The sequence below is a fragment of the Eutrigla gurnardus genome, assembly GCF_963514095.1.
Source record: "Eutrigla gurnardus genome assembly, chromosome: 12".
Classification (NCBI taxonomy): domain Eukaryota; kingdom Metazoa; phylum Chordata; class Actinopteri; order Perciformes; family Triglidae; genus Eutrigla; species Eutrigla gurnardus.
This window is the reverse complement of record NC_139926.1, coordinates 25,835,961-25,862,055: the sequence shown is the minus strand read 5'-3', so window position 1 is coordinate 25,862,055 and position 26,095 is coordinate 25,835,961. Positions and strand designations below refer to the sequence as shown.

Sequence of the window (26,095 nt, the reverse complement as noted above, 5' to 3'; positions counted from 1 at the left end):
TAATATATAATATTAGTATAATTACTATATAAAAGTGGGTGTTGGTGGTGTCAGAATCGCGTGCTTGTGAGCATTTATGCATCTGTGTGAGTAGCGTGCATAAGTAGGACTTCTGGACAGACCGCGGGGGGGACTCCTGCGTTGTCGGTGGGGCCTCATGTGGCTCGTGTCCGTTCTCATCATCACCATCATCGCCACCCCCCCCTGCTCCTCGCCGTTCACACTCAGCTCACGCTTGTCACCTTTTTTACCCCGATCATATTTGTTGCCTTTCAGCAAACACTTAAACCCTGTTTTTATTCGCAGAGTGAAGCGGCTTCGCTGCGACGCCACGACGCCGGCCGTGAACTTGGCGAGGCCACGTGCGTTCAGTGTGAAGCACCGCCGTTTTGCAGCATCTTAAAAACAAAAAAGCCCCCCCCCCCCCCCCCCCCTCCTTTTCGTGGCGAATCTTTTAATCCGACGTGTCACGGTGTTGACACTTGTGTAGCCGCTTGTGAAAAACACACACCAGCTCATCGTTGCCTGGTGTCTCTCCACGCTTGAACTGCTCTTGACTTCACACTGGCGAGCAGCCGTCCCTCCCCGCATGCAGGAGAGTCTCACGGTACACGGAGCTCATCGCTTTAATGGGCCAAGAAACTCACAAGAGCGCCGCAGCCGCCGGCGCCAAGCTCTGATTGGACCGGACGAGTTCGGGGAATCTTGGTTGTCGAAAGTTGGGAAAAAGGAATCAAGTTGAGGGAACTTTTTAGTGGTTTAGTCGGAGTCTGGTCTTTGGGTCGTGAGGTTGCACCTAACATCATATTTGTATCATTTATTGGTTTTGTGCTCAAAAAAGCTTTAAAGTACATTGAAACCAGAAAGATTAGAGCAACAATGATTCCTTAAAGCCTTCTTAAAGATGGTGAAGTGTGGCCATAAAAATCACTTTGTTTTAACTGAAGGAATCATCTAAACCCAACTAAAAAACATCAATCTGATGAATTCCATGGATGCAACCAAACAAGGACTAAACCATTCCCAATCCAGCATCGCTGATTAACAGAAACACCACTCTGATCTCCACTAGACGACATTTTAATGTTGATTCTGCAAAACGTAATAATTAGAACCCCAAATGCATCGTTGAGTGAATAAACACGAACACACTAATGATAGTTGTAATTAACATCAAACACGTATTGCAGACGTGTATCAAGTCATCCAAACTAAAGAGAAAAAAGATATTTTTAAGGATCATCAGGACAATTAGCCCCCTCACCCCCTTTCCAAAGGTGAACCAGAGGTCAGAGGTCAGCTACAGTGCAGCACCCGTCTATAGGGATCCAGAGACTTGCATGTGAAAGTGTGTTCTGTGACACATTTCAAATAGAGGAAGAAGGGAAAGGCAGCTGAGCAGCACCATCTTCAGGCTCTGCAGTCAAACGTCTCTGACCTCTGACATCCTCCTCTGCGGGTTTTTAATCGTTTTACTTTCGTTGCACGTATGTGACCTGCTTTCCTGCCGGCTCTGATGTCATTAGATGATCAGGGAAATGTTCAAACCCTGAACCCACAGCTGCTCGGACCTAAACTTTAAACACTGTATTCTTTGTTATTTCACTGAAAACAAAGCCGGCGTTCATGTTCAGCCACCAGCCGAAGACGCGGCCCCGTCCGGCGCTCGGCGGCAGGTTTTTCAGGTCATCCGAGGCGATGCGCATATTTTGGATGTCATCTCGGCTCGTTGTGTTATCGTTTTATTCACAGGGCATGGACTAATTATTTCAACAGCTCTCTGCGTTTCACGGGCAGACTGACAGTTGCCGTCATCGGAGTGATCAGTCCCTGCTTCCTCGGACTCGGGGGCCGAGGCTACTTGATGTATATTAACAATAATTGGTGCCACCGCCACAATGATGTTTAGTAAACCTTTGTGCTATTTTCCAGGAGGATGCCCACGAGGAATTTTTTTTTCTTTTTTTCTGGAGTGTAGCTGCTGCCGTCTTGCAGAGACGCCTTTCGGAGTCAGGACAGATGGGGAGTGCTGCTGTCCTCGGTGGATCAGAGACACCACGACCTAATCATCATCATCACGTACAGTCCTGCTGCTTGTCTCGTTGTCTCTTCAGATCAACGCAAAAAAAAGGCTAATATCTACCACGTGCACTCCGAGTCCATTACTGTAACATCGCAGTGAGCCAACGGAAGATACGGAAGAGGAAAAAGGAGAAAATTAATTCTTAAAACCAACTTTTGAAGTGTGAAGAACATCTGAATTCTGAGATCTTTCCCCCTCCTTCAACATTGCTCTAATGCTGCATTCATGTCATGTTGGAAAAACCAGTTGTACAACCTGTGAACATCTAGGTTGGAACTATTTTCTGAATATTCTGTGAGAGAGGATTCACTTGCATGTGAGAAAATAACACATTAAGTTTCTGTGGGTCAGAAAAAATATCATTTGATTGCAATTACAAGCAAATAAATATCAGTAAAGCCAAAGAAAATGTGTTAAAAACAATCACCTTTTTGAACATAGAGACAAACAATATGATGTTTTTTCATATTTAGATGAAAAGTTTGCTGCTTGTCACCTACACTGTCCTGACTCAGAATGTGTGTCTGATTGTCTTTGGTCTTCCCTCCTCTTCCTGTGATCTGGCAGCCGGGCCCGACGCGGCGAGGGTGGCGAGGTGGCGGCGTCTCCACTTCCAGCATCTAGCAGCGACTCCAGCAGGTTTTTTTTTTTCTTTTTCCAGCGTGCCAGATTCTACAAGTGAAACGGGAGGCAGATGTGCGGTGACAGCGCTACGCTCATTAGGCCGAATCAGTGTCACACTGTGACAACTGGCCAACTTGAGGCTTCTACTACTCCCCCCCCCCTTTCAGATCGAGGACCGGTGGTGGCTCGGGACTCTCCTCCCTGGACCTGGTTTTATATCTCTCTCTTGAACAGCATCCTTCTCCAGGTGTGACTTTGAATACACCATCTCCGTCATATCCCCCCCCCACCCCTAACGTCTGAATCCCAGCTGTGTGGTCAGCTCTCTGGCCCCTCAGGGTCCCCCTCCCGGTCCCGTGGGCTGAAGTTGTGATATCTATTTCAGACTGTGGCTCCAGAGAACTCCCCTCACAACGTCCAGCGATTCCCGATGGTTGCACGCCGCTCATATGCTTCAGCATCTTCCTGTGTCCAAACTGCTTAGCATCTGATGACTCGCTCTGAGCCATTAAGGCCAGTTCTTTCTCTTTTTTTTTTCTTCTCAATTATAGATGTGTGGCTGCTGGACGCAGAAACAGATGTGCTTTGATCTATTTACGGTAGGGTGGATCGGGGAGGGGGGGTAACATGCGTGGGTCAGCTCACATCCCCTCGTCTTTCACTTCACTTGACATGCACTTGTGTTTTTCAATCAGCGGAAAGTTAAGTGATGAGTGTGCGTTAAGAGTGTGTGTGTGTCGTAATCCAGAATGAATGTTCAGTTTGTTAATACGTTTGTTTTTAATTTGTTTAAAAAGGTGAGAGCTCGTCCATTAGAAGAGTTTCAGACCATCCTGTTGCACTAAATTACAAAACAAATCAATAAAAACACAAACTAATTCGAGGCCCCATCTGTTTAAACCCCCAACTTCACCAAGGGGCAAAATAGTTAGTGTTGGCGGTTCATTTTTAACGCCTTGTCTCCCCCCCTCCCCCCTTTTTGTCCCCCCCTCCCTTCTTTAGCTTGGAGTGCTTTGGGTGGTGAAAAATGGAAAACAAATGTTCTGTTGACAGCTTTCTTATGCCCAGGGTGTGTTGAGTATTTATATCATAAAGGTGCCAACACATCCTGGTTTTACAGGCTGACCATCGCTAGGGGGAGAAAAGAGTGTGTGTGTGTGTGTGTGTGTGTGTGTGTGTGTGTGTGGGGGGGGGGGTTATCCTGTAGCTCATTCCGGTAATTACTAGATCGCTGATGAATAGGCCTGAAGTCTACTTTGGTGTGAAATTCTAAATCAGTGTGAAAGAATTTACCGTTTTTCATAAACCCAGCCTACTGATTGGGTGACATGGTCCTAGTGTAACTACAGTACACACACACACACACACACACACACACACACACACTGTGGACCTGGACCGCATTAAGACCGAGGGGGTCCACGGCTGCTGTGACAGGACTTCTTTTTAAGCCTCTGTAATATTCAGTCCATGTTTCTTCCCCTCGTCACTTGTCTCATTGTCGCCACTTTGCCTTGTATTAAAAATTCACGGGTCACTCGTGTGGCATCAGTGCGTGCTGCACGCCACCCCGTGCTAACTGGTCAATTGTGACCACTTTTCACAGCGGCGGCGGTGGCGACGCCTTGGGCGAACCGTGATTTCATAATGTTTATGGTGTCAGTCGCGATGCCTGATGGTGGGGACGAGGGGGGGAATGGTAATAACTCTGCCAACAACATGAATAATGAATGAATTCATAGAATTTCATAAATCAGATGGGGATGTGCAACATATGGAAATAAGCAGGGCACATCCTCGCCACTGGGTTTTGTTTTACTGTCAAATAAGTAGTAAATATGAGGAGTTTTGTTTCCTGTACAGTGTGTAAGCGTATATATATACTGTATATATAAGCAGGGCAGGGATCAGGTCTGTCCTGAGGTGAACCTTTGTGCACACAGCTTTAGGTCCTCTCTGATGTAGCTGGTTCTCAGTCCTCCGGGGGTCGAGCGGCGAGGCCGCCACCACCGTCGTGCCGAGGGGAGTACTATATACTCTTCCATCCACGCTAGTACTCACACTTTCTCACAGATGTCATATTTTTCCTTTGAAGTCCTTGAGAGTGACCAAACATGGGGCAACCTCCAGGTTCTGAAAAGTGAAGCCAATCCTGAAGTGCCTTAAACTGTCATTCTCTCTGCTGGCCACCAGGGGGCGACTCCTCTCTGGTTGTATAGAAGTCTATGAGAAAATGGTCCTACTTCTCTCTTGATGTATTATCTCAGTAAACATTGTAAACATGAGTTTATGGTCTCAATCTCTAGTTTCAAGTCTTCTTCAATCCAGCATGATGTTCATTTAGTACATTATGGTCCATTTAGAGTCCACCAGACCAGAAAGCAGGGGATGCTTTAGGGGGCGGGGCTACCTGCTGATTGACAGGTGGCTACCACGCTACCAATGCTAGTTAGCTACTAAGATGACTTTAACACTTAGCTGTGAAGTTGAACCTTGAATTATGAAGCTCACTTTGTTAGCAGCTTCACACCAGAATCCACATGGATCCAGATCAAGTAAGGGTGCTGCTCTGCTGCTTGTGTTCGTCAGATCCACCCGTTGCTCCTCCGCAGTCCAAATATGGTCACTTCCTTCACTGGTTGCAAAAGTTCTCCTCATATACAGTCTATGAACCAAAGTCAGTGTGTTTGCTGATTGTCAGATTCTCCCTCGTCATCACAGAACAACAAAAACATCTATATCCCCCTCAATAAAATAGCGGGTACCCGAGAAGATAATTTTCCGACCTCCGACTGGACCTGCTCATTAATTTAGTTAAATGAAGTGAGAGAAGGAGGGAATCAGAGTGAACCCAACGGGAAGAAAAAAAGCCCTTAAAACCATTTCCTGCAATTATGGTAAAAAGTCAGAGGCTCAAGCTATTTTGTCTTTCCCGCTCTCGTTCTCTGGACGTTTTTCCCCCTATTTGTCTTATTTTCCACACTTCTGACACTTTCCTTTATGGCATTGCATTGCTGGGTCAGTAGCTTGGCGGTGGACTGGGTCAGGGGGGTGCAGTCTGGTTTTGTCCGAGCAGCTTTTTCGGAGCTGTGAAGGCTAATGCCTCCTGACACTCTCAGCTCCATCAGTCCAGAGCCGCATCATTCCAGTAATGCAGGAGTCATCAGGGCCTGGGATTGCGTGAGGGCTTTCATCTGGAAACCCCAAACAACCTTAACCTCAATGAATTCCTGTTGAAGAATGCAACAAAATTAATGAATGGATTAAGTTTTTTTGTCTCATTGGATTACACAACATTGTTTGGGATTGATGTGCTTTTCGGAGGAAATATATCTGAAACCATATTTTCTCCTTGAACATAGTGATCGTGTTCAGGCCAAAGGGGGGATGTTGTAATTTATGTTCCAGGGCCAAAGTTTAATCTGGATTGCGTGGCCTCTTTAGCTGGTGCGCTGGTCTTTTCCAAACCGTATACTCCACTTCCTTTTACAGGCACCCGGCTGAATTGTTGCTTAACCTGCGCAGTGACCCCGCCACATGCTATCTGCATCCTTCCAGCCCAGATCCAGCGCTACGCCGCTCTCCCTCCAGGGCTTTTTTTTTTTTTTTAAGCCCTGCGTCAACCAGAGTCACGGACAGGGGCGAAGGGGGGGGATCCATAAAAACCTTGTGTTGGGGCGGGAGGAGAAGAAGAAAATCAGCACCAGTGCCTACTCATCTGTTAAAAACGGAGTGATCTGCAAAGTTTGTATGAGAGGGTTTTTGACGGTGCCCTGCTGCTTTGTCAGTGCAGCACATGCTGCAGGCACTGGCATCCCCCTATTGCCTTCCAGGTCATTGGCCAGGCTCAGCGGGAGGCGGGCTTCCAGCCCCATGACACGTCCCTGATTCACAGCTGGATCCGTAACAAGGTATCATAGCAAATGAGTCGGTAAAACATCAGTGGTTTGAAGAGCGTGAAAAATTGTCATGATATCATTTGTAATTCCTGATGTGGACTGTTTGGTAGGTAGGAGAGAGAGAGTAAGTAATGAAGGGGTTTTATTCTCCTTCACCATCTCCACCAGTCCTGGAGGGAGGGGACCCACCATGACCCCCCTATCTGAGGCCTGAGGGGCGGAGATCCAAGCTAATGTAAGGAGGCAATAATTAAACATCTCGTGCTTCTCAGCAAAGTGGCTTAAAGGTGTCGGACTCCGAACACGAGAGCTTTGTTACACGTTTGTCCGTTTCCTCGACGTGGACTTCCTCATTACACGTGACTCACGAGCGGCGATGGTGTCGGTGTCAGATCGGGGGGCGGGGCCTCTCCCCGGTGATGTTTGTGGGGACGGGACAAGAGGAGTCGGTGAAATGTTTTCACAAATATTATACAGATGCTGAGCGTGACGCACAAACGTGTGCTACGATATCTGCAGCCCTGAAAGTTCGTCTGCAGCTTCAGCCTCAACGTGAACTTGTGATGTCACTAAGTGACTCAAACACGGTCGTTTATCAGAACTAGCTCATTTCAAAAAGCTTGTTTTTTCTTTCTTCTTTCACAGTTTCAACCCATTTAAAGCTCTAATAACGTGTCCTGTGTTACATTTAAAGTGTTCTTGAACTAATTTCTATAAAACAGAAATCTCACATGGGCCCTTTAACCTTTAAACCGTCTTTTATAATTGTAATTAGCTGCTCAATTATTTAGATGTAAAAATAATGTCAAATTGACTAAATTATTAATAAAATGTATTTTACCATAAGAAAAATTGGTTAAGACAATATTTATATACATGCTAATGACCGAAGATTAACGAAGATTTTTTTTATAATAGAAAACATTACAGGACATCCATTGTTTTATTGCCTGCATAAAAAGAAATCTATGTTTTGGGCGTACATGTTGAAAACATGTTTCAATGACATTCAAGGTGGATAAACAATATAAAGCACACCTTGTATTATGCAATAAAAATTAGACGTGTAAACCCTTGTGATCTTTAACCTTTTGGGCGTCAGGAGTACAGTTAGCTGTGAGGCTGTGTACAGGTTTGATGGATGCAAAGAATGGACAAACATCAGCTCCCTCTAAAACCACAATGGAGACCTTGGATCTAAATGTCATGGTTTCATAACGGATACACTGACATTTGTGTGATGGGATTTAGCCATGGGTTAATATAGCCATCGCTGGCACGCCCCATTGATGTCCATCTCACTCGAGCTGTGAAGTCTATCTAACCAATTTTTTTTTTTTATTTGGTTCCGTCAAAGAAGTTTCTTTCAAAGAGAATTGGATTGGATTCTATGCTGGTTAAAGCCAATTATTCTATCAGAAAGGGGGGAAAACCTGTTTGATATGTAGGTTTGTTTTATATGATGTTAATGTGCCTCAGGAGCAGTTCAGATCATTCTTCTTTCTTTTTTTTTTGGAGTGTTGAGGGCGGTGGGTGGGTGGTGTCTGGGGGGAGGGGGGAGGCGGGCGATCAGCATTAAAATCAGAGCCATGTAAATCTAATCAATTATACAGTTTTTCAGATAAAATGTTGGTAAATCAAAACACATTTTCCAAAAGTCACAGTATAATGAGAAATTTAAATTGGAAACAGAAACCATTTGTTTATTATAAATGCCAGGGTGAGGTGGTGACTTGCCATCCATAAATTTCGTTATCCTTTCATATTCCTTTTATCTATGACTACAGCTTTGGCACTCATTCAAGATTTTAATGAACCCAGACTTCTGAGGCATCAAGGCCTAGTGATGCATTGTCCATTCGGATCAGGGCGTACAGAGAGGGGGGGGACAAAGGCGAAAAGCTTCTGCCTTTGACATAATATTTTATATTCTATTGCCTTACAGGGGGGGTCATTAGGTGAATGCAACATTTTTAGGACATAACAAATGTGACTGGAATAAACAAATATATCTGATAATCAAAAACCGGACTGATGATCTCGTGTGTGTGTGTGTGTGTGTGTGTGTGTGTGTGGACTTGAATAAAAAACAATTTTCTGTGCTTTATGAGGATGCCCCCCCCCCCCCCTCCCTGCTCTGGCGCGACCTGGTGTCGGCTGCTTTCTTGGGCTCAGAGGTTCCTCGGGGGAGACCAGAATGGAAGTTGAGCATCTCGCTGTGATCCAAAGAAAGTGTGCCAAATGCTATCAAAACTGGATTAGCAGACAACAATTGTGTTGGATGAACGGACTGGGGGGAGGAGGAGGGGGGGTAGTTTCTAAGTAACCCGGGGTTGGAATTTTCCAAACTCCGTCCCGCAAATTTTCATAACATGCAGGAATGCATGAGGCTCTTTGGTTTCAGGGAAACAAATCTATATAATATAATAAATAATAAAGGTTTTCTTACTGGAGAAGCAGCTTGCACACTGAGATAATTATTTCAGATTGTATAACAACTACTAATCTATTATAAGTGTTGCATTTAATGACTAAAAACTTTGTAATATTCTTCATTATGATCTGTGATATCAAGGCAGGACTTCTCCATCTGAAGCAACACCAAGAAAATGCTCATTGTAGACCTGTTTTTTTTAAATTTAAGGTCTAATATATTTGACTCTACAGCCTTCGGGTAATAAAGTAGCAGCACATCCACGTCATTTGAATACACCCAAGGGCCCACAATGGCTGTCCCCCGGATGCTGACATTTGGAGCAAATCCCCTGCTGACTTAATCACGGCAGATATTGCGTGTCATTTGTGCACCACACTTGGACCTGGCTGATGTTAGTGGTAGTAATTCACCACTGCTGTGAGAGAGAGCACTCCCGGGGGGCGACTTTCACTTTACTCCTACCAGGCTTCATCCTGTCTCACAGAGCATAAATACACCAGCCTTACAGACAGAGAATCATGTTTAAACCACTTTAACTTTCATTATAAAGCCATCCATATTGCTCATTTTTAATTATCCTGTAAAAATAAATCACATTTTTATCATGAATTTCCCTCCCCTTCCTCTCAACACAGCACCAATCCGCTGTTTATCTTCCCATGTGTGCTGCTGCTGGGAGTCCTTCAGAAGCCCCGCCCCTCTTCCCCGTGACCCCCTCCTGACCAATCACGGCACGCCGGGGCTGAACGAGGGGGAACTACTTCTACAGCCAATCGCTGCCCGCTCTGTTTGCGCGTCATCGAGGGAAAAATGGCGGCGCGCATCACCAGAGCTGTGAAGCGACTTCTTCCTCAGTAAGTCAAAGTTTATGTCCGTTTTCTTTCTCTTTCTCTCTCCTGGACGGCCCGGTCATTTCTAGACGAACTCTCCCGGCGGAACGTGACGATGCTAATCCCGCTCGTTACGTTTCCCCGCCATGTTACGTTCGCAACTGTCGGTCAAACGTCACTTTGTTTTTGTTTGCTGGCGGAGGAGAAGAAGTAGAAGTAGCTAACAGGAAGCTGTCAGCGGGGTTTCCTGCCGTTACACTCGTTTGGCATCGCCGTTACTTGAGCCAAAATGGCGAAGTGTGGAGCTGTGTGTTTGCTACGTGAGCGTAGGGACGCGGGAAACGAGCGCAGAACTAGCGTTGCTAACGTTAGCTTTGGGAGATAAACACCGCTGTCGGGGGCCGCCTCGATAGTTTCTTAAAGTGACAGTAGAAGACGTTCAATGCGTTAATGTAGCAGAAAACAACCGTTCTCTGTGTAGAAATACGGTGGAGTTGTGTCCGCTCTCCCTCTGTGTGTGTTGTTATGAGAGTTTCCTCTCCCTTTACTTGTCATAGCCGGTGACTTTTTTAGTGAACGTGTGTCAAAAATAATTTATCTTCATGAGCAACATACACCCCCGTTTTATATGAAGTGGGTCAGACCAGTAAAACCAACATAACTAACCCATAAACATAAACACCTCCCAAGAAAAAGAGTGTTTTTGTGTGCAGGATCAACACCTTTATTGGGGTTCACCGCCACCTACTGGCCTGGCATGCATACGGCAGCGTTTTAGGTTAGTTTTTTGCAAATTTGTGTGCATGTTTCGTTTTCAAAGCAATGTTGTCTAAATGCTGAACTTTTTTAAAACACAAAGGATAAACTTTTTATCGTATAAACATAGCCTTAGAAAAGAGATGACTAGCCTGAGATGAATTAAGAAAAATGAGTGCAATTCGAGTCAGTCTACTAGTGTAAATTGGTAGGCCTACATTCTGCACACATCAACAATTAATGAATAATTCAGTTATAAAACAGATGCCTTCATAATAAATTACGGAATAAATAAGTAAATAAATAAAATGTTTAGGAAAGAACTGTAGAAATAAAAGCCCCAATAATCAAATACATGTGCATGTTGATGTGAAAATGAATACATATGCACAAAAATAGAAAAATAAATGAATACCGGTAAAATGTTTTTATTTATTTGACTAATAAGTTATTTTTGTATTGACTTACTTGATCATTATTTTTTTTGTATATTTATTTACTTTTTTAAAAGTTGTTTTATGTTTTTTAAGTAAATGAGGGAGGTGTGCTTTGACTACTCAGGCACTAGTAATCAAAACCAAACACAGGTGTGTTGATTAGCAAGCAGCATTTAAGTTTGTTTTTTTAATGGTGTTTAGAGTGATGCGTGCTAGGCTATGCTAAAGCTGTAGCTGATCCAACAACACTTAAAATAACATCATCTAGCTATAAATACTGCAGCGACGTTGTTGTTTGTATCATAGACAGTTTCTGGTTGCTCCACATGGTCTGGTCCGGTATCTGGGCTAATGTGTGGTTCTATCGTAGACCTCTGGGAGACCACAGACCACTTAAATATGTTTTGATTCAATGATGACAGGAGGAGAATCTCAAAGCTGATAGGCTTTCGCATCAGAGCGTCATTTAAATGCTTAATTTAAAAATATAATAATTTCAATAATTTCTCGTTTTGTTGTTCTTACCATCTTAAGTTAGTATCCTAGCATGCCAACAAGGAAACAAATGCTGGTTTGGTCATTAACCAAAGTATTGCAAAAAAGATGCTAAACCTAAAAAGTCCTTACAAGCCATAGTTTGATCTGATCACTGCACTGTTGTAGTCTTTTAATTTTGTTGTAGTCTTTTTTTATTTCACTAGTAGCATCCATGTCCTGTAACGATTCATGTGATTCACCGATTCAACTAAATCGATCTGCTAAAATAAATAAATTGAATGACTGGCTTTGGCTTCACCAATAATCGATATAAATGCGTTAAATCTTATGAATCGCGATTCTTAATTATGATTGTTTTCAGACTTTTAAGACAATCCTGCCAGCATGCAGCCTATTGAAAAATGTTCAAAATATCTGAGCAAAGTTTAATTACATTTTTGTATTCTGCATAAAATATTATGCAGGACTACTTTTTTATAGAATAAATATGTTAAATGAGTAATTCTGTTGAATAATATGATTCTCACTCGCATTATTGCATGTTTATTTCATGGATATAGAATTTTGGTGACAAGTTACTGAATCGAATCGTTCTTTACTGAATCAAATCAAACTGGGGAAAAAAATTGTCCTTGAATCGAATCGCCAACTACCTAGTCGTTAATGAAATCGAATCACTGTGAAGCCAAAGATTCACACGCCTAATGTCCTAATGTCTCTTGGCCAGGTCGTCTCGATTGACAGATCCGACTAAATAAAGGTAAAAATAAAATGCATATTGTCTCATAGTGTAGGATCCAGTGGAGCTCATATTGAGGACTAAAGTGTGTCGATGTTGCTGGACTACTTATATACACGCTCTTGCATGCAAATTAGTGAATGAAATGAATTCCAGCAAGACTACATCTTGAGATTCACTGACAGATGGTTAGCAGAGAAAGATGCTCTTTTCTGCTGTTTTTTTTCTTTTGTGTAAAATGTCACGCAAGTTTCATAAGAGGCATAATGAGAAACTTCCGACGTGTTTTTTTTTTTTTTTAATGGCACTTAGCCTCCAAAGAACTTCGGCGAGTTTAATATTCTAGTAATGTGTCTGTGCTGGTCAGCTACTCTGTGACATGTGGCTCTAATTCAAGGCGCATGAATTTCCAGAGGCACAAAGCTGATGATGCTGCCAAATTAGAGTGTGAAGCGATCGTCACGCCTGTGTGTGTGTGTGTGTGTGTGTGTGTGTGTGCATGTGCATGTGTCTGTGTATTTCTGCTTGTGGTAAACATATAAATTCTTAACGTTTAACTTGACCTCTCACATTTTTGGGATGTTCCCAAGAAGATTCATTGTATTGTAACTTAACTAAAAAAAAATAATAATAAAAATCTGCCTCCTGAATGGGATTCATATTGATTTAAAGTGGTGTTTCTGGTGAGCGGCAGCTACATGGTTAAAAGGCAGCTCTTGTCAGATGGCTGGAACCAGGAGAGGAATGTGTGTGCTGGTTTTTATGGACAGCCTAGAGCCCTCGCCTTGGCATTGGCGGCAGACTGCTCTTTGTCACAAACACCCTCGTGTCAAAGATGCAACAGCATCCTGGAGGAAGCATTGACTGCCGCTATGAAGTCGACAAGTGATGAAAGTAGCCTAGAGGTTGTCAATTAAGAGAGCCAAGGCCTGGACCTTATAAGTTAATGGGCAGTTTCCCCTCTCAGGGCCTGCTAGGGCTTTATAGCACAGCTTATAAAAAACCCCAAGTGTAATGCACCCCTATAACGTTTTCAATTAAGAGAAAGGGCATAAAGCAGTGCAGGCACTTGGCAGTCATGCTAGAATGTTTATAAAGTGGCATTTGGCATAAATTGGGAGGGGAATTTTCAATTGCCCCAGTTGTTTTAAAAGCAGCAGCTACTGTGCAGAATTTTATTTTGATGGCACTTCCTGCTGACTGGAAGCATTACAGACTTCCTGGTGTCTTCCCATTACCACTGCTTTTTTTTTTTTCAGCCCGGTCATATGGACGCACAGCCTGAAGTTTAAAAAGCTACGTCTTCTCAGTTGTAAACGAGATTAGAAACAAGACAGCATTTTGATGTATATACTTTTTTTTTAATTTCAGTACAAATTGTCATTATAAACACCATTATTGTTTCACAGTACATTGGCCAAATTTCCATATAAACTGTCCGACACGAGAAGAGGAAATTTACACGTAATGCAATTTGAGAAAATGATTATTATTTGTAAAACATAATTGGCACACCGCCAAAAAAAAAAGAAAAGAGAAATGCATGCAGTCATTTTTAAATTATCAGAGGCAAATAAAAACAAATCCCCTTCAGTCATCTGGTGTCTTCTGTGGTCGAGTTGGCTTCAGCTTCCGGTAGATAAATAAATGAGTGTTTGAATAAACACCAGTGTGTTGACACCTCATTTCCTCATTGATTGGTGGTGCAAGCCGAAGCTTGAGGTGTGTGTGTGTGTGTGCGTGTGTCTCTCTCTCTGTGTGGGTGTGTGTGGCCATAATCCAATCAAGCAGGAAAACAACCATGGGGTCTGTGTAACCAAATTCTTGAGCCGGGGAGGCCGAGCAGGTTGCCCTCCAACCTTATGTCCTGTTCTGGTTTGTTTTTAAAACGTTTTTAATGGTTTATCTTATCTTTTTTACTGGCCATTGCATCACAGCACCAAAGGCAAAGTTTGGCTGCAACCTCTCTTTTTTTAGAAAAATATTCTATCTTCCATCTTCTAATGTTTCCTCTTTCCTGTTTGTTTTGTCGAGCATTAAACGGCGCTTGAATAAATACCCGATGCAGTTCAAGCAAAACAAAATCTCCACCACGACATCCCCGCTTGTGGACGTTTTGACTATCTACAGAGGATTTCTTTTTTGGTTTTTGCCTCTTTTGAGGCAATGAATCAATAAATCGCTCTATTACCTGTTGTTGACCCAGTTAGCCTCGCCTTTGAAATTTTGTTACAGAGCATTAAGTTAACACATGTTGCTGTGTGAAAACAAAGCTGCGGCGACTGGCGTGGCGGCCAGCTGAGTAAACGTGGTGGAGGAGGAGGAGGAGGAGGCGTGGGATGGCAGAGAAGAGGCCTACACTTGTCCCAGCGCTCACCAAGGTGGATCCATGCGGCCAACAGATGGATATGTTACCCTGTATGTAGAAGAAGAAGAACACCCCCCAACCAAAACAAGTGACTCTGCTCTGGCGCTGAAGCCTTTGATCAGCAGCACATCTCTGGACTTCAGAGTGGGACTTCTTCAGGGACCCCAGAGCGCAACACTGGAAAAACCGCATCTGTACAAACACGGTCCGGGTGAAGGAATGTGTGAACAATGCAACAAAAAGAATTCTGTTCTAGAAATGTGGGGTGTACTTGGCTAACGAGTGGGTTGTGTGGTTTTTTTAGTTTGGAGCGCTGCGGTCGGATTAAATGAGAAGCTGAGGAAATATTCTCTTGTTTTTAATGATAACACAAGTGTGTGTGTGTGTGTGTGGAGGGGGGAGGCCTGTGTTTTTGCTTTTTAACAGATGTGAACCGACGCGAGTGCTCTGATGAAATTTGGTGTGTATGGTGGCGAAATACTTGCATGGTGGCGAAATACTTACACAGAAAGTTATTTTTTGTTATAATCGTTAAAATAATAATAATGTGGACATTATTATTGTTATAATCGTTAAAATAATAATAATGTGGACATAGGTGTAGCTGTCAAAGCTTCTTGTACTTAATCTATTTGGTCAGCCATTAAATGATTGTAGACGCGGACGATACAGGATGTTATCCCGGATCTAGATTTAAAAAACAAAAACTCAGTTGATCGTGGTGGATTTCTGTTGTTGGGAATATCATCGCCAGTTACTTTTAAAAATGCATTGAGCTTATTATGATAGAGAAGTGAAAAATAATTATTTATTTATGCAGACCCTTATTATTTATAATCATCTCATTTCATTGTTTTTCACAGAATATTTTAGTGCTATTTTAAAAGCTTTAAGCATATTTTCACGATTATCGTGAGAATATCGTGATTATTGTGGCCATGATAATTGTGATAATATAGATATCACACAGACCTCCTCGGAGGGACCACCCACTTTCCTCTTGGGTCGCCATGACGGAGTTGCACCGATCTTATTTATTGAATGTTTTGTGCTGTATTAAAGCATTTACTGTAGGCATGACTAAGAATTTCTAATAAAGAGTGTGTCGGAGGCTGGTACAGTTTAACCCATGTAGCATTAATTGGGTAGCCGTCAGAGTTGTGTGTGTGGGCAGGATATTGCTTCCAGATTTGGAGTCAGCGTCACTGTCAAAAGGCCAAAGGGGTTCTTTTGGCTATTAAATAGATACAGATCTGGGTTCAGTTTTACACCTCGGGAACCCCGGAGGACTAGGTTCGCCTCACTGACGTTAGATCATTGTTCCGTCAAGTTATTGGGTGAAGTTGTGTGTCTTACCCTTTTTCACTTTTTCCCCTCCGACATGACGGTGTTTCCGCGGTCTTCTCACGGCACCGAGGTTGGCTCATTGCCATGGTGATGGTCGGCTAGTTCCAGGGCGATGAGGTGTAATTTACCCAGCATTTCCTGTCTGATACACAGCACCCTAATGAGTAAGAGGCCTGCTTTTATAGCAGCATGTTTGTTAACCAGGCACAGCAGGATGTGTGTGTGTGTGTGTGTGTCTGTGTGTGTGTGTGTGTCTGTGTGTGTGTGGTTCTCCGTGGCCTTGTTTGTTTTTAGTGCATGTGCACCTATAGGTGGGACTATCTGTAAAGGCACCCGGGTCCATGCTGTGGCCACATGGCCGCAGTTCTCCGCCTCACCCCTCGGTGTCAGTGTTGACGGTTCCTGTTTGCTCCAGTTCCAAGTCAAAGTTCTTCACCTCCTTGAATTTCCCCTCATTAAATAGTCCCACACCGTCGCTAAGTGACTAAGCAGGACACCTCATTTGGAATATCAACAAGTGTCTGTGCCTTTTATTTCTTTTAAATATTAGTAAAACAAGTTCAAAATGTAGTATTGTTACAGTAAACATGAATGAATTATCAGAAATAAAGTAAAGTGAGTCAGAATATCTGAAAAACACTTTTAATGCTTAAGATTAGACAGAAAATCAACAGGGGACACTTTTGAAAAGCAGTTAATGACACGTAATAAATTGGGCAACAGCTGCTCAGGTGTAATTTTCTACATTTCTTTTATTTATTTATATGTTCGGCTGATGTGTAAGCAATTGTAATTAGACATTGCATGTGCAGTTGTGATGAGTCATGACATTCTACAGGCTGCTGCAGCTCTTAATGGCTTAAACTCAATTAGAATAATTACTATTTGCGATATTACCCTGATAATCATCAACATATGCTTAAAAATCACTTTATCTGACTTAACAAATTAGGTATAAATAAGATTTACTTGTCAGAACAATGAAATCCTATAGTGTCCCATTTCCACACACTGTTACATAATTCTGCTGTGATTGTGATTACAGGTGCATTGTGGGCTCTCGTCATACCAACAATAAGTCCAGATTTCCCCCGGTGAGAGATATTTACATTTAGTTTCCTGTCATGTGGTCCACCAGCCCTTAGAAGTTCTCCCATAGGGATCTTGATCTTCTTCATCCGCCGCTGACTCTGCAGTTTTTCGCCTCTTCTGTAACAGTGAGAAAACTCATTGATCAGTGAATACTGACCCTGAAACCCACGGAGAACTACGCTGCGACAGTCTCTCTGCATAATTAAAAAGAAAAGAGAAAACTTATTTTTCTGATTCATCTTTAGCAAACAGAAGAGTCGGCTCCATTCTTTTTGTATGTTTTTTTTGTGTGTGTTGTATTTGGAAACTAGCTTCAAACTGACACACGCTACAGACAGACAGACGGACAGACAGACAGCCTCCCTGTTAGCGCTGCACTTCATTAGAACCAGGTTTCAGTGGTACCACACACATTCAAACAGCAGGGCCATCTCCCCGGCATCAAAGGAGGCTTTACACAAAGGGTTGTCTCTGTGTCTGTCTTCCCATCAGCGTCTGCTAATGATGCATGCTGCACACGTTTTAAACATCTCATTCACACACTCCATCTCTGCTTCCACGTACTCTCTATGTCTCTCCCTCTCTGCCATGCATCGCGGTGTTTGTTTGGCTGCTGGGTTTTTGTTTGTTTATTGTTTCCAGATGGCAGACGCAGACTTCATTTGTGTGGCTTTCAAGTTTCCAGAGAGCCTTTTACTGCCTTGGCTCAAGCGCTTATCCTGTTTCCTCTAGCCGGGCTTTATGATGGACCTTTTTTATACGTAGCAACTGGAAACAACTGTCACAAACAGTCTGCGTCGTGGAGAGTAGGAAAAAATAGTCTATATATTTTTTTCTGAACATCTTCATTCATGACTGAGTGGTCGATCCATAGATAAGGATGATGGTCGATCCATAGATAAGGATGATGTTTTTTTTCCTCCCAGAGGGTGAACTTTGCTGACTTCATAGGAGAGAATACTCCTTGAATGCATCATCGGCACTTTTTGAAATGATTTTGTTAGGTGGTGTAGTGCATCCCAGTAGTGATGAAGCTGGTTTGTTTGTTTTGTTTCTCCTTTGCTGAGTGTAGTCTGGGCATCATTAAGCGCTGTGACATCACCTATTTACAGGAACACAGGAGGTCGACTTGCCCAGTAAATGTGTGTGTGGGGAGGAGGAGGGGAGGACCGGTCCATGTCTTTACTCATCGGATGCGGTTTTTTAAGACGAAGCAGTAATCAAAGCTCTCGGCTATATAAAACCCAAGCCCTTCTCCTTCAGGAGGCCTTTTTTTCCTCCTGGCTGCTGCTGAATGAGTGATTACCCTGGCATTCCAACCTGCCTAATCCCATTTCGAGCAGTGATATAACACAGAGTAAGAAGCGAGGCCCAAGGCGCACTGCATTCACTGACTTACCCCCCCCCCCCCCAAAAAAAAAAAACTGCCACTGGAAGGAAATGTCAACCTCTGTTTCATATTTCTATAGCAAATATGTAAAAAGGCATCATGTGGAGGATTGTCACTTCACGTGTGGGAGAGTCGTACAGTAGCATGATGACATCAGCCTTAATCACCGTGTCATTATGAGCTTGTTAAGGATCCATCAGGGTCCCCCCCACCCCCCCGGCGGTAGGTAGTGGCGGCGTACATGTCGTAGTCATCGCACTAACCCGCTCGTGACCCCGAGCCGAAGTGTGAGGAGATCCGACTTTAACGTTCACGTAATCAGTCGGCGTTGTGTGTGTGTGTTTTTTTTTTACCACCACTGAGCAGCCCCGGCTAATCTCATCAGTGAGTTTTTTGGGCTCTGGTGCCGGGGTGAGGGAGAGGACAGCCCGGCGTGACCCATATCCGTGTGCCAGGACGGCTCCGACGCCGCGGCTCCGCCGTGTAGCTCCATCGGAGTTACTACGAGGCCCGTTGCCAGGGTGTTTACTACCGGACTGTCTGGCACAACAAGATAATGCCCCGTGCTAATGCCCTCTAAGGACACGGCCACTCTCACTAAGGAGGGTTCGCTCACTTTTCACCACGCCAGACTCTCTGCAGCCACATAATATTATAATAGTGTCCAGACTGGGTTTAACGAGGTAATATAGTCCGTCTGTAGATGCAAAGATTGAGATTTTCCTTCTTCATTCATAAATAGTGGTTTGGTTCGTGAGCATTACTTCAGGCATCTCTTCTCTGTGGCCTTCAGGGGATGTACAACCTTCTTTCTGTGTAGTCACAGCTTTTTGTAAATATCTACTCAGTTTTTCTCTAATTTCACCTCAACATGTTTTTTGTTTCATATAGCATAAGGAAGAAATAGCTGCCTGGGCGATAATTGGATAGGTAAATAGGATATCGTGATGAAATCATGTGTCATGATACATGATTATGTCATCAAAGTTGATATTATGAAGCATGTACTCGCTCAAATGTCAGATATTATTTTTTGGTAGTAAAAATAATATCATCAAGTATTGAATTTGCACAAAAGTGTAAGAATAATAGTTACCTGTACGATAATTCAATATGCTGATTTATCGTCTGTCAATGGAATCGTATCTTTATACAGAATTGTCATCTTAAGTTGATAATAACAACCATATATAGACAATATTTTCTCAATTTTGAATTAAAGTAAATGATATTGTGATATATCGTTGGAATGAAGCAACCCATACCTTGATTTTGATCGGCCAGCCCACACTTTATTTTGCTGAATCACCAGAAGATGCTATATCGTGATGGATAATGTACGTGTACACGCCACCGAAGCAGTCGGCTGTGAATGCAGCACACCGACCTAAGTTTAAGCCGAACAAGGAAGAATTCAACAGCAACCAGTGACGGTAGAGAGAGCAGCATATTTGCAAAAACAAACACATTTCTAGCAAAGTTTAGGCTGTTTGCTGACTTTGTGAAATGCTAGTTTGTGTTTATAGAAACATCACCTTGACGGCAGGTAAATCACCTCTCACATGAACCGAATACCATCAATCCATCAGTGCTGTTGACAATAAGACCTCATGGGTGGAGACTTTTCATCACGTCCTCTTTCTGCTGTTGAAATGTGTCGTTATTAATATTGTTACCTCAGATGTACATCTGAGGTAACAATATTAATAATATTAATAACATTCTTTTTTATCTTCGCATTAACAAAAGGCTTGTTTGTGGCGAAATAGCCTCTGACACAGAAACGCACAGACACACACACACACACACTGTTATTTTAGTGAACTGACACCGTTGCACTCATGGGAGGTCAGAAACCTGCTCAGTCCACTCCCTTACACACACACACACACACACACACACACACACACACACACACACACACACACACACACACCACACACACACACACAGGAAACAAATCGGCAGCTGGCTGTTTGATGGTCTAATTTAAACCAGTGGATATTTTTGAGCTTTTTCTTTCTGTGTGTGTGTGTGTGTGTGTGTGTGTGCGTGTGTGTGTGTGTGTGTGTGTGTGTGTGTGTGTGTGTGTGTGTGTGTGTGTGTGTGTGTGAGTGTGAGTGTGTGTGTGTGTGTGTGTGGCATAATAAAGGAAGTTCCTTTTATGCGAGGGATGGATAGTTTTCCTATTTTGCCGTTAAGACGTATTCTAAATATTTAGCTTTCCATTTTCTAACAGGGCCAGTCATTGATATGGAAGCCAGGAACGCTGCACCACCCTTTTTTGTGAGAGTACTTCTTGATCCCCAGTTCACATTTACTGGTGTTTCATCTGCCTCGCCGGGCTCCAAGAAAAGCACACAGTCAGTATCTATTCACACCAACACAATAAAGAAAAAAGCTCAAATCCAGCACAGGCCCCGAAAATTTGACCTCCAGTGTCCGACTTCTTTACAATTCACCTTTATTGTGAGACGTGGAGGACTGCTGATTAAACCATCTGATCCAGTTCCCAGGCCTTTTTAATTTGCGATTTAATTAATGCAGGATATCCATCTGGGAAACATGCATGTTCAGATCAAACAAAAGCATTTAAAGGAGTTAAAATATCTCACTGAGGCCTAATTATCACCCTAATGGCTGTTGTGGCAACAAGCAAGTAATTATTAAGTCCTTTTTGCTTCTATTAGCTGAACCAGTAATGGGAGACACCTCTGGGTGTATAAATAAAGGGTTTATTCTTTAAAAATTAACCCTAAATGCTGATAGATGTGGATGTTAACTTGACCCCCTTCCACCCTATGTAAATGCATGCACGATAAAACAGGAGAAATGTCGCTTACTGTAAATCCCCCTTTTAGCTGTTCATCAAACACCAACTACACCGGTGTTTGTTAGTCTGAAGACACGTCACTTCATTTGTTTAGCCCCGTACGCCCCCCACCACCTAAGCTTATTAAATCAATAGATTGAAAAAAAATGAAGCCTAGCTGCGATTTGTTAAAAGGCTGAAAAAAAAGCGGACTCAACAAACATGAGCAGCATGACAAAGAGACTCCCTCCTATCAAAGGTTTCTGCTTGTTTCGTTTGATATAAAGTCTGTTGTGAATTAGTTTGTTTTCTGCTTTTAATCTAAACGTACCACATGATGAGCCACTTTTTTATGTATTTGTTTAAAGATGGGGAAAGTGGACTACGCACTGACAAGCAGAATTGCCATGCTTTTTTTTTTTTTTTTAGTCCCGTCTTCGTTGATGCGGTACTTCTTCCGGGCTTTTGTCTCCGTTTTTTTGGGGGGGGGGGGGGGGGGGGGGGGGGGGGGGCGCAGCTGTCAGGCTAGGTGCTATCCACGCTCCCCTTCCCAAAAAAAAAACCTCAGGCCACGCGCCGCTGCACCCCCAAAACGCTAAATAGGAGCATTAGACACACCGTGTTAGCGGCTGCTGGTGTTGGGCTTGTGGCTGTGGGTGCGTGTCTTGTCCAATGGCCAAGAGACATGCGCATTATCACAAACACACACTCACAGCTGCACACCACACGGCCAAACTTATCCTCCTTTCCACAAAGACAATGCGTTTATTCCTTTTGTGTCAAATGTCACATTGTCCCGTCGCTGACTTCTGCTTTTGTCTCTTGCCCGTTGACCCCTCTTTATCTCCGCTTTTAGTCCCCACCCCACCCACCATCCAACCTCCACCTCCCCTCCGTCCACCGTCCAGCTACACTGGGGAAGAAATACCCACAAGGCCCTCATCTTTACCCGTAGGTAGTGTTGCAGACTTTGATTATGCGCCATCGGCATCACACCTCAGCAGGGTATATCCAAACACGAAAATTAATTCACAGCTAAATGCTGCTATATGCAGGAGAGGGGAAATCAAACACAGGTTTGGACTGGTGAACTAGGAAGGGAGCCTAAAGGCAAGGCAGAGGAGGCAGCGTTCATTAATGTGCAAAGCAAATGGAACAGTAACCCCCTCCCCCCCCCCCCCCCCCCCTCCCAGATGCAATGGTCAATTCAATAGAAGGAAGAGACCCGTTTTTGATTGCAGGGAATTTCAATGGGCATAAAAACAAAATTGACCTAAATAAATAAAAATAGATGTGAAATATTCCTGGAGCTGCTTAAAAAAAAATCAAGTTTATTGAGAAAGGGAGAATAAAATCAGCATAATGAGCTGTAATTGCAAGCAGGAGAACTCGCAGGAGAAACCACATTGATCTGAAATGAGAAAAGTTTGGGTCAAGATGCTGGTTGTGTGTTTTATTTTATTGTAACTTGTTACAGCTCGGGGGTGTTGTTCACCAGCTTACCTCAGTCTCTCCTCTTTTTAAAGTCTTGACATTTATAAAGAAAATCACTTTTTATTTTCATTATATTGTTTCTGGCTGAATGTATCCGGGACTTTCTTTCTCCAGCACCAGCGTTCCTCTTCCACTGTCTGTTATGAACTTTAGCATGAAAGTACTTGGGCATGACTTTGTCTCAGAGCAATGCAAATGGAATTGCCCCCCGATGGTTTGGAATGCACCCAGCTGGCCTTTAAAAGGTGATAATTGGAAAATACAGGATGAAGCCACAGTCAAAGTGGGGACCTTGTGTGTTAGATGGAGTTAGCCGGGTGGGGAGGGAGAGGCAGAGAACATGGAGAATCTTTTGTACGTTTGTACATTTGACTCCATTGTTTGCAAAAATACAAACAGAATCCAAACTTTGTAGAATGTGTGATGATATACTGGGCAGTGTGTTGATACTGCAGCAATAGATGCAGGTGTTTGTTGGAGTATGCATATAAAATAGATCAGATACATAAAAAATACATCTGTGCTCGTAGTTCTGAAATTCTGCAGAATATCGCAATTAATACAAATTTCTGTTGTAGTCCTATAGTCGGGCTAAGAGGCAGGCAGGAGGCGGAGATGACATGTATATGGTACTTTTTACACGGAAGTCCAGAACTCCTCGAAGATCAAATTAGGACATAAACCTGACCGAACCTTCACCAGGGAGCCAATTCAGGTCCTTTAGAAAGATCAGACTAATATGCGTATATTAAATTGCAGTTTGGTTGCCTGCGCACGTTAATAGCAGTAAGATGTGGAAATGATGGATGCAAATTGTGTCTGATGATATTTGTATACAAAAGGGATGAAAGAAGGGCTAAGATGTAGTTTCATAGCAATCTATGTGATGGAGTCAATTGTGCACATTCCTGTTTCCCTTCACATTATTTCAAGTTCAGTTTTATTCATGAGATGCTTTAAAGACAAACGAGTCTCAGAGCATCACATCCTTGCAGAGAATCAACGTTTTTCAAATGCTCCCATTCAGAAATAATCCATCTTTTGTAGAGCCTATGTAAATTCAATATATCGTCAACTCCTTGGTATTACCACATTATTTTCTGTTCTATTATAGTTATATTCCTTAAGATGTAGGTTGAAGGTTGAGTTTTTCTTTATACAGGGCTCATAACTCCCTTCCAAATGCACACGGATTGATAGTAATTTGTAAAACCTGACGCAGCATTCCTTTGGTCGTCGGGAAGGAAGTGTTGTTGGAAGGTCAGGAGGCCTGTACGGGAGCTCTTCCTTTTTACAAGGCAACATTCAAAGCGTTTCTTCACTCGTCTCCTCGTGTCGGCCTAACCCGGCGTAAGCCCGAGCATCCGGTCTCCATTACTGTGTTCTCTTCTGAGAGAGAATGTGACAGTGATAAGGCGCTTTTGAAGTCCGGCTTTACTACTAGGACCTCTAGAGAGAGACGGAGAGGCACAAAGCCAGCTGCTAAACTGGAGAAAAAAACTCAGCCATCTTTTCAGAGCTCCAAGTTTTAGCTCCTCTCTTGTGATTCAGAATTTCTCCTCGTGTTTGTAGTTTCCTAAGCTTTCTTATTCTTGAAATATTTATGCATGCATTATTATTATTATTTTTTTAAAAGCCCTCCCTGCATAACATTTCCAAAACACTTTTGGCCATTAGGCTACACTCCAGTCAAAACAGTGTGCGTGTCGACCGTCGTGCCCCGTGTCAATCAGCAGACATTTCCAGCAACAATATGCCAACACCCATTCTGCTCCGTGTTCAGGAAATCTTCTTAATGACTTCCTGTACCTGATGCCCGTATTATCGCTCTCTGGATTCCAGCAACGCGGGTCAGCTTCACACCTTGATTTTTGATCTACTGTTCCTAAAAAAAACCTGTATTTCACAAGATGAAAGGTTATTTGTGATGGTTTGATTATAAAAGTATAAATGTTATTGTAAGATACGGCATAGTTACCATAACAACCTCCTCATCAGTTCCAACCCTTGTATCCATAAATCGCATTCTCTCAATCACAAATAGATTTGATCGTTATTATAGAGTGGAGGTTGTCTTGTTGACTTAGGGTGCTTTCACATCTGTCTTATTTTGATCTGGACCTTTGGCTTTTCAGTGTGGTCTGGCACCAAAGGACCAAAAATTGGTCCGACCTAAAGAGTTCGGATAAAACTGAACCACGGTTCGGTTCATTTGCAGTGTGAAAACAACTTTTTGGATGGTTTGGACTTTCAGACCAATTACAGGAAATTGAGGCAGGTAATTAGGAATAGAATATTAAGAAGAGGAAACGATATCTAATAGTTAATTTGGTCAGATAAAACACAAGAAAAAACGCGGAAACAGAAGAGGCTACCCATCGAATTGACAATACGCTGATGTTAGATGCACACCAGTCTACGATCCAACCAACGTTAAGTATCGGGAGACGCAGCCCATGTAGGCGATAACGACAGCTCATGCAAAGTTCTTTAGTGCGCTTGTAATATCGCAACATGAAACCAAATTTAACCGGATCAAGTGTGTACGACGTAACTGAATACGACCGTTGGTTTGGACCGCGGTCCGGACTTTCAAGTCTAAAAACACCCTTGAGAATTCTCCTCTTCTCTACATTCAAAGCTCTTGTATCATCCCAACACATTTCAGTCTGGGTTGTGTTGGTGCCAGACAAGTTGACCATGTGACATTTGAGTTTCCATGATCCTCCCAGTAGGGGAAGGAAGGGGCAACTGGTTGTTGCCCAGTTGCTCCACCCTCGCCAACACCACACCCTCAATGGAGAAACAGGGCCAAGGTAGGGTCTTGCTTTTTCCTTCTCACTTTTCCACTTTGATGTTGCGTCCGTGTTTATGTTTCATCTGCTGATGTCACAGGAAGTACGACAGCATTAACACCCTCGCTTCGCTAACATTTGTCAACCTTTCTAGAACCATCACGCTTCATGGAACGGACTCTCGCTTTCTGCAGCGTGGAAAACAAAAGTGTTGCTATCTTGTAAAGCTGTATACTTTTTTAATGCTGGTTTATGTCAAAACTGCAGGAGAATAACATACACAATGCCAGCTGGCATATACAGAAATTGCACTGTAATAAATGAGCCCTGTTCTGTTTGAACACAGTTTTGGTTTGCCTGTAAATGAGCTGTTGATGACACACTGGATGTCAGTCAATTTGTATAAAAACAGGAACACCTGTGCAACATTCCCAAATGAAACCTAATAGCCCTGGATTTTAATACTACCCCCCTTTTAAAGCTAGTAATAACGC

The 26,095-nt window shown here is 43.0% G+C and overlaps 1 protein-coding gene across 1 annotated transcript in view; it reads left to right on the top strand.

Moving 5' to 3' along the window:
• The first annotated feature begins 9,849 nt into the window (after nucleotides 1-9,849).
• Nucleotides 9,850-26,095, top strand: part of clybl (citrate lyase beta like) — a 57,581-nt gene continuing 41,335 nt past the window's right edge. Inside the window, exon 1 of the mRNA XM_084022880.1 lies at nucleotides 9,850-9,897. Within this exon, the coding sequence (XP_083879006.1) occupies nucleotides 9,854-9,897 (44 nt within the window). The 5' untranslated portion in view covers nucleotides 9,850-9,853. The remainder of the gene's footprint in view (nucleotides 9,898-26,095) is intronic.